The 17302-nt window shown below is 35.2% G+C and overlaps 1 protein-coding gene across 2 annotated transcripts; it reads left to right on the forward strand.

The window, feature by feature from the left end:
* The first annotated feature begins 33 nt into the window (after positions 1-33).
* LOC110663993 (transcription initiation factor IIB-2-like) lies at positions 34-16741 on the forward strand. 2 transcript variants are annotated; one of them, XM_058140269.1, is made up of 7 exons: positions 34-851; positions 13896-13920; positions 14946-15075; positions 15171-15301; positions 15374-15462; positions 16275-16351; positions 16421-16741. In XM_058140269.1, exons 1-7 carry the CDS (start codon positions 499-501, stop codon positions 16549-16551), a joined length of 936 nt encoding a protein of 311 aa, XP_057996252.1. In that variant the 5' UTR covers positions 34-498; the 3' UTR covers positions 16552-16741. The 2 variants fall into 2 exon arrangements, with proteins under 2 accessions (XP_057996252.1, XP_057996251.1); XM_058140268.1 differs by having other exon boundaries at positions 16275-16741.
* The last annotated feature ends 561 nt before the right edge of the window (positions 16742-17302 follow it).

Here is a 17302-nt window from a genome sequence, read left to right on the forward strand (position 1 = left end):
TTCAGGAGTCAAACCGTCCAAGAGATCGGTTTCAATCCATTAGCCTTGGGTGTGAAATAGATGGTCTTAGAATTTAAAATGCAATTTTTTTTTTACGAAAGAAGAAATTAAAAAAAAAAATGTTTCGGCTCCCAATCAGGTGAAATCAAAATCGAAATCCAACTAAAAAAATGGTCATAATCATGCAGGTTCAAACTTCTCTGATCATAAATCAAAACGTGCTCAAACTGGCCATGGCCACCTGTCCTGAAGAGATGTGGGTCTCTCTCTGTCCTTTGTTATGACTTGTGTGCTTGACTGGATTTTCCACCAGGATAGCGGTCTATCTGTAAACAACCTGTTCAATATAAACTATAATAATTAAATTATTTCTTAAAGGAAAAAAAATTGCTCCTTTTGTGCATATGCTAACGGACAAACGAACAAAAATATAATATTGCAAGACCACACTGTACTCACTCTCACGCAACAGAAGATAGAGAATAAAAAGGACGGAACATGTCGGACTCCTACTGCCCTGACTGTAAGCGACTCACTGAGATAGTCTGCGATCACGCCGCCGGAGACACCATCTGCTCCGAGTGCGGTTTGGTCCTCGAAGCTCACTCCGTCGATGAGACATCCGAGTGGCGTACTTTTGCCAACGAATCCTCCGATCACGATCCTAACCGTGTTGGTGGTCCCATTAACCCTCTCCTCGGCGATGGTGGCCTTACCACTGTTATTTCCAAAACGAATGGCTCCTCCAATGAGCTTCGCTCTGGCTCTATCGGGAAATGGCAGAGCCGTGGCGCCAATTCTGATCGTGGTTTGATTCAGGCTTTCAAGTCCATTGCTGCTATGGCCGATAGGTGTGTATCATCATCATCACCTTTGTCTCACTGCTCATAAATTTTGTGTTATCTCTGATTTTCAGCCTTGGAGAACTGCTATTTCTTAAAGGGATTTTTTAATCATTCTTTAATAGCTTGTTCAGCATTCACATGGATTGCTAGTTTCCGCTGTAAAATTGATGGCAGACTGCGAGAATTTTTAGTAACCAAAAAACGTTAACTCTGAGCTTTTGGTGGGATAGCTATGGAACAAGCCTTTTTTTTTTTTTTTTAATGTTAATTCTACTTTATTCTTTTGCTTCCTAAACTTGTGGAGCTCTCTTTACCTGAAGATTTCTGGAATTTTATAGAACATATGGGATATTGAGAGAAATTAAAATGAATTTTCCTTTGTTTGATCAATATATATGATTTATAGTGATAAAATGGTAGCTTTTTTGAAATGAATTAATGTCACGACCCAGAATTTTGTGTCGTAACCGGCGCATAATATAAATATTTTTAAATCATGCAAGTCTTATTTGTCACGACCCAAAATTTTGTGTGATGACCGGCGTATAATTTAAGTATTCTTAAATCATGCAAGCCTTATCAGAGTATCTTGAATAAATATATTGTCACATACTAATCTCAAAAAATGATAAAATCCAAATAAATAAAATACTAAATAAACATCATGAATATCTCATAAGTAATTGCGGAGTCTCTATAGATTTCAAATAAAAACTTAAACTGTTTAATAAACTAAACTAATCATGAGAACAAATCATGAGAACATACCATGAGAACAAATCAAATATTGTCCCTTTCTAGTAAATAGGCTGAATATTTGGATCAATTACAGAATTCTATTGATCTGAAACAGATAACAGACAGAAAAAATGTGGTTTGAGCTAATGCTCAGTGAATGATAATTATAGCACACAACGAAATAGAAACAGACAGACGCTTGATTAATTTCACAATAAATTTTCTATTCAATAAAATTATGCTCATGCTATCAAAATCATTAATAAAATAATTTTATAAAACATATATGTATTCATTCAATAAAATTTTATGGTATAGTATACTAGGGTGATGATACCCCACATCACCAAATGCCAGATGGTAAGCGCGCTACCATATATTAGATACCTTCCTCCTTCTTCACATATAATGCAAACCATAAATTGCAATGATGCGTGACTCAACAATGCAACCTAATACCGTGATGTTCACACGGTGGAGCCAGATAACAGATACAGATACTTGGCATAGGTACCAATTCAAAAGAGAAAATCAATTTGTACAAATAGATCAAAATTAATAAAAAAATTTCAGATAGCAAATAATAACTGATAGTGCAATTGCAACAGTTTGTTTCAATAATTTCAGAGAGTCAATAAGATCAAATAAATCTTGAATAAATTCAGTGTAACACATCGGTAAATTTTATAATCAGATATCAATCAATATAAAGACATTAAAGGTGTGTTCTCGGAATCCTAATGGCTCTAATGCATAGATAATTGACAAAATGAATTATTTAATCAAAATTGGAATAAAATTCAATAATAAAATAAAATTCTAAAAAATCACATTAAAATAATTGTTAAAATATTGATTTAAAATTTCATTTAATAACAAATTTAATGCTAAGAAATTTTAAAAGAGATTAAAACGGTGTCATGTGCTATAATTTTCACTCACATGGAACCTCCAAGACAATGGTTATTTTCAATGGAAGAGAGACAATTTCAACTGACAGATTGAATATTCGAATCTTCTACACACCCAAAATATAAAAGAAAAATTTAAGATAATAATAAAACAAAATAACTTTAATATATATATTTCGATGGATGGTGGAACGACAGGGACGTGGATGGTGGGACGACAGGGACGCAGAACAATTATATATATACACACACACACACACACACACATAACAATAATGAAAGATGGTGAAAATACCGGTTGAGAGTATTTGGTAGAAAAAGGAGGTGATAAATAAGTTTTGAGAGCAAAGTTTAGCAGAAAGAGATTATTAGGGTATATATATTTTAAGAGTTCCATTAGGTGTAGACTGTGATAAGAGTTATTATTGAATTGGGTTGTTCAGATTACAGATATATATTTAATTTTAAAAATAATATTTTCATAAAAATAAATAAGCAGGTCATCCAATAAAATATTCCTTTTTTTAGATAATTATATTAAATTATTGTTAGCTAATTAAAATAAATAAATAAATAAATATATTAAATATTGGGTTTCCACATACTTTCGCCCTTAAAAGAAATTCTGTTCCTGAATTTAAACAGACAAAATTCTAACTTAAAGAATCAAATACGTGAGAATATTTGGCTCGCATTTCAGATTCTGCCTCCCATGTTACCTCACTACTTGAGTGATTATGCCACAAGACTTTGACCAAAGCCACTTCTTTAGACCGGAGTTTCCTAATTTGTCGATCTAAAATCTTTACTGGTTGCTCCTCATATGACATATCATCCTTGAATTGTATGGTTTGAGGTTGCAAAACATGAGATGGATCTGGACATACTTCCTAAGCATAGAAATATGGAAAACTGGATGTACATGTGCAACACCAGGTGGAAGGCCTAAACGGTAAGCGACTGCTCCAATTCTTTCCAAAATTTCAAATGGACCAACCTCATGATTCCTTTCATAGGTGAAACTCTCAGAAATACATGATCACCAACCATAAACTCTACATCTTTACGCTTAGCGTTAACATAACTTCTCTGTCGACTTTGAGCAGTCAAAAGTCTATCACGAATTAGTCGAATCTTTTCTGAAGTTAACTGTATCAACTCTGGTCTAGTAAGTCTTCTTTCTCCAATTTCATCCCAACAAATCGGTGACCTACACTTTCGACCATATAATGCCTCGTATGGAGCCATCTCTATACTTGCCTGATAACTATTATTATAAGAAAACTCCACTAAAGGCAAATGATGATCCCAACAGCCACCAAAATCCATAACACATGCACGAAGCATGTCCTCCAACGTCTGTATGATCCTTTCTAACTGTCTATCTGTCTGATGGTGAAAAGCAGTATTAAATTCTACTCGTGTTCCTAAAACTTCTTGGAATTTCTTTCAAAATCGAGAAGTAAACCGAGTACCACGATCAGAGACAATGGAAACTGGAACACCACGAGGACTAACAATCTTGTTTATATACAACTGTGCAAGTTTAACAAAGTCATATGTAGTCTTCACAGGAAGGAAATGAGTAGATTTTTTCAATCTGTCTACTATCATCCAGATTGCATTGTAACCACCTCGTGTACTAAGGTAAACCCACAACAAAGTCCATGGCAATGTACTCCCACTTGCACTCGGAAATAGGTAACGGGTGAAGTAACCCAGATGGTCTCTGATGTTCTGCCTTAACCTGTTGACAAGTCAAATATTTAGCAACAAAGTCTGCAACATCCCTCTTCATGCCACCCCACCAATAATGCTCTCTTAAATCACGGTACATCTTAGTTGAACTTGGGTGTACTGTGTAAGCAGAATGGTGTGCCTCCTCCATGATTTCTTTTCTCAACTCATCACCACTAGGGACACAAAGTCTAGCGCTATAACGAAGAGCTCTATCATCATATAACATGAACCCTTGAGCTTGGCCTTGATGGATACAATCTATAATCTTACACAACTAAGAATCATTCTTCTGAGCAGCCTTAATTCGATTAATCAAGATAGGCCTAACTAAAAAATGTGCTAAGAATGATCCAGATATGATTTCAAATTCTACTCCCTGATCTAGCAACTCATGTAGTTCACCAATCAGAGGCCTCCTCTTGGTAGATATATGAGCTAAACTATCAGAAGACTTCCTGCTTAGAGCATCAGCTACCACATTAGCTTTTCCAGAGTGATACTGTATGGTGCAATCATAATCTTTCAACAATTCTACCTATCTACTTTGCCTAAGATTAAGATCACGTTGGTCAAAGATGTATTTGAAACTTTTGTGGTCAGTGAAGATTTCACAAGTCTCACCATACAAATAGTGCCTCCAGATTTTCAAAGCAAAAATTACTACAGTTATTTTCAAATCATGAGTTGGATAGTTCTGCTTGTGCCTTTTCAACTGACAAGAAGCATATGCAATAACTCGTCCATGTTGCATCAAAACATATCCTAAACTAACCCTAGAGGCATCACAATAAACTGCATATCCCCCCTGATCCAGACAGAAGAGCTAACATTGGTGTTGTAGTCAAACGATTCTTAAGCTCTTGAAAACTCTTTTCACAAGCCTCAGACCACTGAAATTTCACATTCTTCTGTGTCAACTTAGTTAAAGGTACTGCAATACAAGAGAAGTCTTGAACAAACCATCTATAATACGCTGCTAAACCCAAGAAACTATGAATCTCTGACACATTTGTTGGTCTAGGCCAATGAAGCACTGCCTCAACTTTCTTCTTATCAACACACACCCCATCCTTAGAAACTGTATGGCCTAGGAAAGCCACACTATCTAATCAAAACTTACATTTTGGGAACTTGGCATATAGTTTGTGTTCTCGTGAGGTCTGAACGACAATTCTCAAATGCTGCTCATGCTCTTCTTTTCTCTTTGAGTACACTAGAATGTCATCAATGAACACTATAACAAACTGATCTAAGAAAGGTTTGAAGACTCTATTCATAAGATTCATAAAAGCGGATGGGGCATTGGTAAGACAAATTCATAGTGTCCATACCTAGTCCTCAAGGCAGTCTTAAGTATGTCTTCTTTTTGACCCTCAATTGATGATACCCAGATCGAAGATCAATCTTGAAAAAACACTTTGCAACTTGAAGTTGATTAAACAGGTCATCTATGCGTGGAAGAGGATACTTATTATGCATAGTCACCTTATTCAATTGCCTATAATCAATGCACATTCTCAAAGATCCATCATTCTTCCGTACAAATAACACAGGCGCACCCCATGGAGAAACACTAGGGCGAATAAACCCCTTATCTAGTAGGTCCTGTAACTACTCCTTCAACTCCTTAAGTTCTATAGGTGCCATACGATAAGGTGGCATAAATATGGGCTCAGTTCCAGGAACTAAGTCTACATTAAACTCTACCTCTCGTTCCGAGGGTAAACATGATAAATCTTCTGGAAACACATTAGGGAACTCCTTAACCACTGCAACATTCTCCAAACCTGCATCTTCTACCTGAACGTCTCTAACATAAGCTAGATACCCCTTACACCTCTTTTGCAACAATCGTCTAGCACTCACTGCTGAGATAAGATTATTAGAGGCTATACTACGATCTCCCTGAAAGTGAAATTCTGCCTCCCTAGGAATTTTAAATAGTACAACTTTATTATGACAATCCAAGAAAACGTGATAAGTGGCTAACTAATCCATGCCTAAAATCATATCAAACTTAAACATATCCAAAGAGATAAGATCTGCAGCTAATTCCCTATCTCCAATGTGAACTATACATCCACTATACACCATATCAGTATCTATTGCATTCCCCATAGGTGTTGATACAGATAAAGGATACTCTAACAAAGTAGGTGGTGTACTAAATCTCATGGAAAAGTATGGAGAAACAAAGGAATGAGTGAAACCTCGATCAAACAGTACTCTAGCATCAAATGAACAAATAGAAAGTGTATTTGTCACTACTGCATTAGATGCTTGAGCATCCTGCTGAGTCAAAGCAAAAACCCTTGCTTGACCTCTACCACCAGATGTCTGTCCCTGAGTTTGAGCATATCCTCTACCACCAGAACCTCAACCACCCTGACCATGACCACTAAAACCCTAACCTCTACCACCATACTGTGAAACTGGCTGAACTTGAGAGGGAGCAGGATGTGCTGGCTGACCAGCACTCTGAGTTATCCCACTAGTAGGATAGTCCTGTCTACGGTGTCCCAGTTGTCCACAACTAACGCATGCTCCAGTGACCCATTGATAAGTGCCCTTATGTAGCTTACCACAATGCTGACAAGGAGTGGAAATAGGCCCAGTGCTAATCTGACTATACTGAGCATTCCATGCATGAGTCCTCTGCTCACGTCCCTGACCAACTCCAGATTGATGTGCTGTATTGCCAACTGTAGACTGAGAACCCTGCTTATTACCCTGATAAGAACCCTGATGACTCTGTCCTCTATTAAACTGATTACCCTAACCATCTTTCTTAAATCGCTTGCACTGCTTGTGAGCCCAACGTTTATCATCATACATCTCCATCTGTCTAGCCCGATCAACCACCTCCTTATATTTAGGTAGTCATAAAGGAGCTACACAATCAATTAGCCTGTCTCGTAAGCCCCTTTCAAACCTGTGAGCTTTCTTCTTCTCATTTGGAATCAAGTGTTTACCAAAGCGGGATAATTTGGTAAACTTCATCTCATTCTCTGTAACTGTCATGTTGCCTTGCTTTAAGGTTTCAAACTCTAAAGCCTTAGCCTCTTGAACACTAGGAGGGAGAAATCACTCTAAGAAGAGAGAATGAAACTAAGGCCAGAAGATAGAACGTTTGGGTCGCCCATTCTTCTTAGAGAGATACCACTCACAAGCAACTCCCTTAAGTTGATTTCCTGCCAACATTACCATCCTAGTACTACTATAACCCATTTTGTCATAACACCTCTCCATTTCATCTAAAAAATCTAAGGGATTAGCTAATGCATCATCTCCAGTGAACTCCTTTGGTTTTAGCTTGAGAATGTCTGTAGAGTTAAGGAATCGAGCCCTATCCTGAGTTGGTGCTGAAATAGGGCCAACCACTGGTTGCTGTGGTTGAGTTGTAAGGTACTTAGTTATAGTATTAATAACACGATTCACTGCGTGCAATCCCGTTGCTAGATCTGCCACAGTAACCTGACCAGCTCTAGGTGCTTGAGCTGTAGTAGCTAATTGGAATGGTTGTGCCCCAGTCTTAGCCATAAGCATTTATTCAGATGTTTGATTAATACTTTGAGGTGGTACCTCCCCTATTGGATCAAGATTTGCACCATTAAGACCCTTGGCCCTAGTTCTCCTCTTATATCTAACAGACCCAGGCACCTATTCATTTTAATAAACAAGCATTAAGTGTGAAAATGTGAGTCAAATTAAGACAGGTGAAAAAAGTATAAAGGACGCAGATATCTAAAGCAATTATAAACTGAAAAGACGTTAAGGATCCTATGCTTCGCAAGTTTACTAAACCTCAACTAGGCTCCGATACCAACTTTGTCACGATCCAAAATTTTGTGTCATGACCAGCGTATAATTTAAGTATTCTTAAATCATGCAAGCCTTATCAGAGTATCTTGAATAAATATATTGTTACTTAGTAATCCCAAAAAATGATAAAATCCAAATAAACAAAATGCTGAATAAACATCATGAATATCTCATAAGTAATTGTGGAATCTCTACAGATTTCAAATAAAAACTTAAATTGTTCAATAAACTAAACTAATTATTAGCCCGAGGAAACATGAATTCGAGCATACCATGAGAACAAATCAAAGATTGTCCCTCTCTAGAAAATGGGCTATATATTTGGATCAATTGCAGAATTCTACTGATATGAAACAGATAACAGACAGAAAAAACGTGATTTGAGCTAATGCTCAGTGAATGGTAATTATAGCACACAACGGAATAGAAACAGGCAGACGCTTGATTAATTTCATAATAAATTTTCTATTCAATAAAATCATGCTCATGCTATCAAAATCATTAATAAAATAATTTCATAAAACATATATGTAAAAGAAATTCATTCAATAAAATTTTATGGTACAATACACTAGGGTGATGATACCCCACATCACCAAAGGCCAAAGGGTAAGCGCGCTACCAGATATTAGATGCCTTTCTCCTCCTTCACATATATTAATGCATATGATATATGATACTAATACAACTCAACTCAACTCAACTAAGCTTTTATCTCAAAAATTTGAGGTCGGCTATATGGATTCGCTTTCTCCACTCTAAACGATTTTGGGTTAAATTCTCAGAAATGTGTAATGCTTCTAGGTCATGTTGTACTACTCTCCTCCAAGTCAATTTAGGCCTACCCCTTTTTTTCTTTCTATCCTCTAACCTAATGTACTCTACTTGTCTAACTGGAGCCTCCATATGTCTACACTTCATATGACCAAACCACCTCAATCTCCCTTCTCTCAATGTATCCTCAATTGGCACCACTCCTATCTTTTCTCTAATACTCTCATTACGGACTTTATCTAGTTTAGTATGGCCACTCATCCACCTTAACATTCTCATCTCTGCAACTCTTATCTTAGACGCATACGACTCCTTCAATACCCAACACTCACTACCATATAACATAGCCGGTTGTATAGCTGTACGGTAAAATTTTCTTTTCAACTTATTGAGAATCTTGCGATCACATAAAACTCCCGTAGCATGTCTCCATTTCAACCATCCGGCTTTAATCCTATGACTAACATCCTCCTCACATCCCCCATCTACTTGAAGGACTGAGCCGAGATATTTAAAGTGATTACTTTGGGACAGTGCCATTCCATCCAAACTAACTCTTTTCCTATTACCAGTTTGGCCTTCACTGAACTTGCAATGCATGTATTCTGTCTTCGTTCTACTTAACTTAAAGTCCTTTGACTCTAGAGTACTTCTCCAAAGCTCTAGTTTTTTATTGACTCCTCGCGTATCATCTATCAGAACAATATCATCCACAAACATCATGCACCAAGGAATACTCTCTTGTATATGTTTCGTCAATTCATCTAAAACTAATGTAAAAAGGTAAGGGTTTATAGCTGATCCTTGGTGTAATCCAATTGAAATCGGAAGATCTCTTGTGTCCCCTCCCATTGTGGCACAATAGTAGTTGCTCCTTCATACATATCTTTCAACACTTGTATGTACCTAATAGATATCCTCTTTTGTTTTAACACACTCCATAAGGCATCTCTTGGAACACTATCATAAGTCTTCTCCAAATCAATAAAAACCATGTGTAGATCTTTCTTCACATCTCTATATTTCTCCATCAAGCTTCTACTGAGAAAGATCGCTTCCATAGTTGAAAGATCAGGCATGAAGCCAAATTGATTGAGAGAGATAGAAGTATCATAACGTAGTCGATGCTCCACAACTCTCTCCCACAACTTTATAGTATGGCTCATGAGTTTACTTTCCCTATAGTTTGAGCAACTCTGTATGTCTCCTTTATTTTTTAAAATAGGTACTAAAATACTCCTCCTACATTCATCAGGCATTTTCTTTGAGTTTAGAATCTTATTAAATAATTTAGTTAACCATACCACTCCCATATCTCCCAAACACTTCCACACTTCAATTGGTATTCCATCGGGCCCACAGGCTTTACCCACTTTCATTCTCTTAAGTGCTTCCTTTACTTCTAAAGATCTAATCATTCTAGTATAATTCATATTCTTTTCTATTATTCTATAGTCTATATTCACGCTATTACCATTTTGACTATTATTAAAGAGATCATTAAAATAATTTTTTCATCTTTCTTTAACGTTCTTATCTTTCATCAACACTTTTCCTTATTTATCCTTAATGCACCTAACTTGATTGAGATCTTAACATTTCCTTTCTCTCCTCCTTGCTAATCTATAAATATCTTTCTCTCCTTCTTTAGTTCCAAGTTTCTCATATAACTTTTCAAAGGCTTGTGCTCTTGCTTGACTAACTGCCTTTTTTGCCTCTTTTTTTACTATCTTGTACTGTTTATATGCCTCATTAGGTAATTTCTTATACCATTCCCTTTTTCTCTTCACTGCCTTTTGTACTTCATTATTCCACTACCATCTCTCTTTTGAGGGTGGTCCATGTCCTTGACTCTTCAAGTACTTTTCTAGCTACTTCTCTAATCTTTGATGTCATCTTTATCCACATATCATTGGCCTCCATATCCAATTTTTATGCTTCGAACACGAGAAGCTCATTTTTGAACTTCACTTGCTTTACTCTTTTGAACTCCCACCACTTTGTTTGAGCTACACTATTTCTTCTGACCTTACTTGAATTATTCCTAAACTTGACATCCAAGACCACTAACCGATGTTGACTTGTTAAAGCCTCTCCTGGAATGACCTTGCAATCCTTGCATAGAGCTCTATTTGTCTTCCTAGTTAAGAGAAAATCTATTTGGCTTCTATGTTGCCCACTTTTGAAAGTCACTAAATGTGACTCTCTTTTTATAAAGTAGGGATTTGCTAGTATTAGGTCGTATGCCATAGCAAAATCCAGGATGCTTTTTCCCTTTTCATTTCGACTGTCAAAACCAAAACCTCCATGAACATTCTCATAACCTTGCTTATCACTTCCTACATGTCTATTCAAATCTCCACCAATGAAAACCTTCTCTTCATTCGGTATGCTTTGCATTAAATCATTCATATCTTCCCAAAACTTTTATTTACTCTCACTATCTAGTCCTATTTGTGGAGCATAAACACTAACTACATTTATTGTTTCTCCTTCTAGTACTAGTTTTACTAGTATAATTCTATCTTCTACTTTTTTTACAGCTATTACAGCGTCTTTCAATGTCCTTTCTATGATTATGCCCACTCCATTCTTGTTTCTCTCATTTCCGGTAAACCACAGTTTATACCTTGAATTACCTACTTTCTTGCTTTTCTCTCCTACCCATTTAGTCTCTTGAATGCAAGCAATATTCACCATTCTCCTTTCCAAGGTATCCACAAGCTACATTAATTTTTCTGTAAGTGATCCAAAATTCCAAGTACCAACCCTGATCCTCCTCCTATCCTGTTCCTTCCTAATTGGTCTCCTTCTATGATATTTTCTATTGTTTTCTATGTCTATCTTGTGTTCTGTTCCACTATATGTTCTACTATATGTCATATGGACTAACTTCTTTACCCACACCAGTCCATGATGTGGGAACCCTTGCTCACTTAACACTACACCCGGGTGCTGGCATGGCGCGTCACTTTCGGGCATATTTCTCACTACACCCGGGCTCCGATGTAGAGCGTCGTAAGTAGAGGATGCCCCAATGTTTATATCATTTGAATCCATATCATAAGGTGTGACGAAATTTTTACTCTGATTGTCACCTACCGCAACTCTCATCCTTTATCCAGGCTTGGGACCAGCTAAGTGCAAACTACTTAGGCGGAGCTAATGCATATGATACTAATGCAAACCATAAATTGCAATGATGCATGACTCAACAATGTAACCTAATACCGTGATAGTCCACATGGTGGGGCCAGATAACAGATACAGATACTAGGCACAGGTACCAATTCAAAACAGAAAATCAATTTGTACAAATCGATCAAAATCAATAAAAAAATTTCAGATAGCAAATAATAATTGATAGTGCAATTCTAACAGTTTATTTCAATAATTTCAGAGAGTTAATAAGATCAAATCAATCTCGAATAAATTCAGTGTAACACATTGGTAAATTTTATAGTCAGATATCAATCAAGATAAAGACATTAAAGGCCAGTTCTTGGAATCCTAATGGCTTTAATGCAGAGATAATTGATAAAATGAATTATTTAATCAAAATCGAAATAAAATTCAATAATAAAATAAAACTCTAGAAAATCACATTAAAATAATTGTTAAAATATTGATTTAAAATTTCATTTAATAACAAATTTAATGCTAAGAAATTTTAAAAGAGACTAAAACGGCGTCATGTACTATAATTACCACTCACATGGAACCTCCAAGACAATGGTTATTTTCAATGAAAGAGAGACAATTTTAACTGACAAATTGAATATTCGAATCTTCTACACATCCAAAATATAAAAGAAAAATATCAGATAATAATAAAACAAAATAACTTTAATATATATATATATATATATATATATATATATATATATATATATATATATATATATATATATATATATTTCGGTGGATGGTATAATGACAAGGGCGTGGATGGTGGGACGACAGGGACGCAGGACAGAAAGCGTCCCTGTCGTCCCACCATCCACCGAAATATATATGTATATATATATAACAATAATGAAAGATGATGAAAATACCTGTTGAGAGTATTTGGGGAGGTGATAAACAAGTTTTGAGAGCAAAGTTTAGCAGAAAGAGATTATTATGGTATATATATTTTAAGAGTTCCATTAGGTGTAGAATGATATAATAGTTACTATTGAATTGGGTTGTTCAGATTACAAATATATATTTAATTTTAAAAATAATATATCTATAAAAATAAATAAGCAGGCTATCCAATACAATATTCTTTTGTTTAGATAATTATATTAAATTATTATTAGCTAATTAAAATAAATAAATAGATAAAATATTGAGTTTCCACAATTTATTTTTATTTCGGTAGTTGAAAGTGAGAATAGATGTTATTGTATTGGATTGCATTTATAGACATTGCATGCAGAACCTTGTTTGATGTGTAATAATGTGTTCAAATAACATGTAATCCGAGATTATCGACTTGCCATTTGTGATCTTCAATTTAGTAATATGTGCAAATTATTCGGTATTCTAATATGGACATCACTTAAGCTGTCAACAATTTTTCAATTTCTAAAAAAATGTTTTCTTTGACTTTTTTTGGGAAATTAGAATTCAATTTAATTGATTTCATTTTTGTTAATTCCTATATTTGGAAATCTAGTGGCTTTCTTTGAATAAATCATTCGTAAAAAAAAGAATTATTCCATTTCTTTAAAATGACTATTTTTTAAGTAAAAAATAATTAAATTATTTCATTCCAAAATATAAGAATTGATAAAAAGAAATCAAATAAATTAAATTCTTGTATAATTTCCAAACGGTGAGAGAATTCAATTCTTATTTATTTAAAAAAAATTTCATTTTAAAAGAAATAAAAATCAAGCAAAAAATAAAAATAATTATGTGAGAATTGAAATTTTTTCCAAATGAATCCTTAGTAATTTTTTTAATGGAAGAAATTTTCATGTTATACTCTTGCTATATGTTTTGAATTGTTATGCAATCGTGAAGGTAGTAATTGTATATGTTAACTCATGTACTCAATGGACAATGCCGGTTTCAGGTTGGGACTCGTTACAACCATAAAGGTGAGTCGGTTACTTAAATTTATCTCCATATCTATTTGGTTTTTAGCCTTTTTATCCCTCTTTTAAAAAAATTTAAATTTTATTATTATTTCATATCATCGTGCAAGTTTAAATGCGTTATACCACTTGCAAAACAATTTTCTCTGATCATGGTGAGTTGGTGACTCTGGTGTTTGTCCTTTTAAACTATGGTTCAATTAATGGAAAGTTGGTACGGACGAAATGTCAAAGTGCATGAGAAGAATATAGAGCAGAGGTTAAATGGCTGTCTTTTCTATGAGCAGTATGGGACAATGCAGTTCTCTGTTATAGGGGAAGATTTGGTCTAAATTAATTGACTGAGCCTTATATCAAGTGTTAATCAAGAATCATTGATTAATAAGTTTGAAATGGAAAGGCTAGGTCTTCAGAGATGCTTTGAAAATCAAGTGTGAGAATAAGCCACATATTATAGTATGTCTAGAGGCGTCTTATTCTCGAGTTGATGATTTTGTATGACATGGGAAATGACTTAGTATAGGGAAGTGGCACTGGAAGTAGCTAATACTGGACGCTACCTCCTTTTAATGTATCTGCCAAAATTTGGTGATGTCTAGCTTGTTTAGCAGCCAAATTCTTCTCTTACATGCTAGCTTTGTTGCAACTCATATCCTGTTGAATGTGATAAATACAAATTCTATACTTGATCTGCAAAGCTTTTAAGTTTGTTTTTCTCATAAAATGCTTAATAGAACTAGCATTAGGCATGGTGCTTCTGATTTGGATTCAAACCTTCGTCACCAGCATTTAAACGACCTATGAATTAAGATGTGGAAGCTGTTTCCTTTCTTGAAGTTTAATGCATTTCCATTGTGTTCATATTGTATTTTATGATTTGTTGATTGATTATACCTCATTTTAATGAAATTCTTGGTGATGGAATTTAACCAGATCAAGTAGTCTTACTCTACCGTGATTTCCTTAACTTTTGATTGTGAGTGGTTATCTTCTTTGGGTTTCTAACCTTTTCTTATTTTAATCATAAGGATCGAGCTAATGAAATATATAAGAAGGTAGAAGGTCAGAAACCTTTAAAAGGGCGAAATCAAGACGCAATTTTAGCTGCATGTCTCTATATTGCTTGTCGACAAGAGAACAAGCCACGAACTGTAAAAGGCATGAAACTTTCATGCCTCTGTTTTGTCAATTAATTGGGTTATTTATTTCCCTCTATGCATATGGGAGTTACTAAATTTGTGCATGGCTTCTAGAAATTTGTTCTGTTGTCAATGGGGCTGCAAAGAAAGAAATTGGCCGGGCAAAAGAGTTTATTGTGAAACATCTGGAGGTAGAGATGGGGCATGCTGTGGAAATGGGAACTATACATGCTGCAGACTATCTGGTTAGTTTGTTCTTTTCTTTACACCTCTTGCTTGCTTTCCTGTACTTAATGTAGACTATCTTCATTTTGCAGAGACGTTTTTGCTCCAACCTTGGAATGATCAATCAAGCAGTTAAGGCTGCCCAAGAAACTGTACAGAAATCTGAAGAGCTTGATATAAGGTTAGTTCTGGTTTTGTCTGCTTTACATATATTTTTTTCCCCTCTCTGTTTTATGTTGAAAAAAAAAATGAAACTTATATCCTAAGCAATTTTTACAGAGTATAATTTGAAGACCTTACAAGTATGCTTGTGCATATCTCAATTCAGTAATGGTGTGCACAACTGCCAATCCGTTGATTCACAGATTACTAGCACTAGGCTACCTTTTGCTTTTGCCAGGCACTAGCTCTTGGTTAAATGTTTTCACCTACTGGTTTGTCTTCAATCAAATTGGTAGTTTCCTTCTGGAACCACTTATATGTGATTGTTGATTCAGGTATCAAAGGATCAAATTTACTTGAAAAAATTTGCGAGTGGAAAAAACCCAGTTCCCAGGAATCATACCGTACTTGTTTGACTTAGGTAGTCTGTCTTGATCTTCTCGATCACATGGTCCCCCATTAGATTGTTTGGTTCTCTCTCATTTTCCTGCCTTATATAGTATAAGGATATGATAACTTTTGTCAGACATTCTCTTCACTGTTTGAATAAATCCTTTAATTTATTGGGATCATGATATGTAGCACTCCATGAATGCTGCTTTTCTTGAACGAAGTGGGAAAGGGGTTATATTGGAGGAAAAGCATACTGATCATTGTTGGAGTTGATTGGTCATAAATTACTTTGAGAAACATATTTAAATTTTGTGACTAATTCTCTGTGTGATTTGAGAGGGGCAGGGGGTAATGTCTTGCATTGTCTTTTCTGAACATCAAAGGTCACGCTGGATATTTGGCTTGGACTGGAAAAACAATTTTCTATTTCTTCCGCAGGAGGAGTCCAATATCAGTGGCAGCAGCTGTTATTTACATTATTACTCAACTTACTGACGATAAGAAGCCTCTCAAAGGTTTGGAAGACATGAGTCCTGATACCCATCTTCTTTTCCCAAAAAATAATAATGCTTTTATGTTTGCAGATATTTCAGTTGTTACTCAAGTCGCTGAAGGCACCATCAAGAACTCCTATAAGGATCTTTATCCTCACTTGTTACAGATAGTACCAAGCTGGTTTGCCAAGGAAGAAGATATAAAGAATCTTCATCCATAGATCTATCTACCCACAAGGAGATTGATGATTATACTTAAGTCACAGGATTGAGTTTTGGACATGTATATCTTTATGGTTATTTTATACACAGAACAGGCTTTTTTTTTTTTTCCTTGTATGTTGTAATCTAGCTGGAATTTTCAGCAAGCATTAATATTTAATAATAAATTTAGTTAATTTATTTGACAAAGGAAAAGTGTTCCATATGCTTAGCTTTTCTTTTGTTGCTTTGCTCATAAGATGCTTGATGCTTAAATATCCCCTCTCTCTCTCTCTCTCTCTCTCTCTATATATATATATATATATATATATATCCCTTTCCCTAGTTCCAGATAAATCTGATAATGAGACCAACTTTATCTCTCTGCAAGTCACTCACTTAAATATCAAAAATTTATGGGGAAAAGCAAGCTTTTCAGTGGAAGGAATCGGCAAGTTGCTAGTGAACACCTTCTGGTTTAGTATTCTTTTAATTATTATTATTAAATTGCAACCATATCTAATTAATCATGTTTAGCAGCATCTATGTTGAGTATTTTATAAAGACGAGAATTGAGATGTTTGTGTAGGAGATGGACCTGCTTCTGCTTGCATGAAAAAGTATTATAATCCAATCAAGGAATTTTATAATTAAACCAAAAGTGGCTTTACATGATCCACTGCGTCCATTTCCTTTTTCTTGTTATGGGACACCAGCTAGGAATTCAATTTCCTCTACAGCTAAACCTCATTTCATCTTTCTTCCTATTTT

The sequence above is a fragment of the Hevea brasiliensis genome, chromosome 17 (assembly GCF_030052815.1).
Source record: "Hevea brasiliensis isolate MT/VB/25A 57/8 chromosome 17, ASM3005281v1, whole genome shotgun sequence".
NCBI lineage: Eukaryota > Viridiplantae > Streptophyta > Magnoliopsida > Malpighiales > Euphorbiaceae > Hevea > Hevea brasiliensis.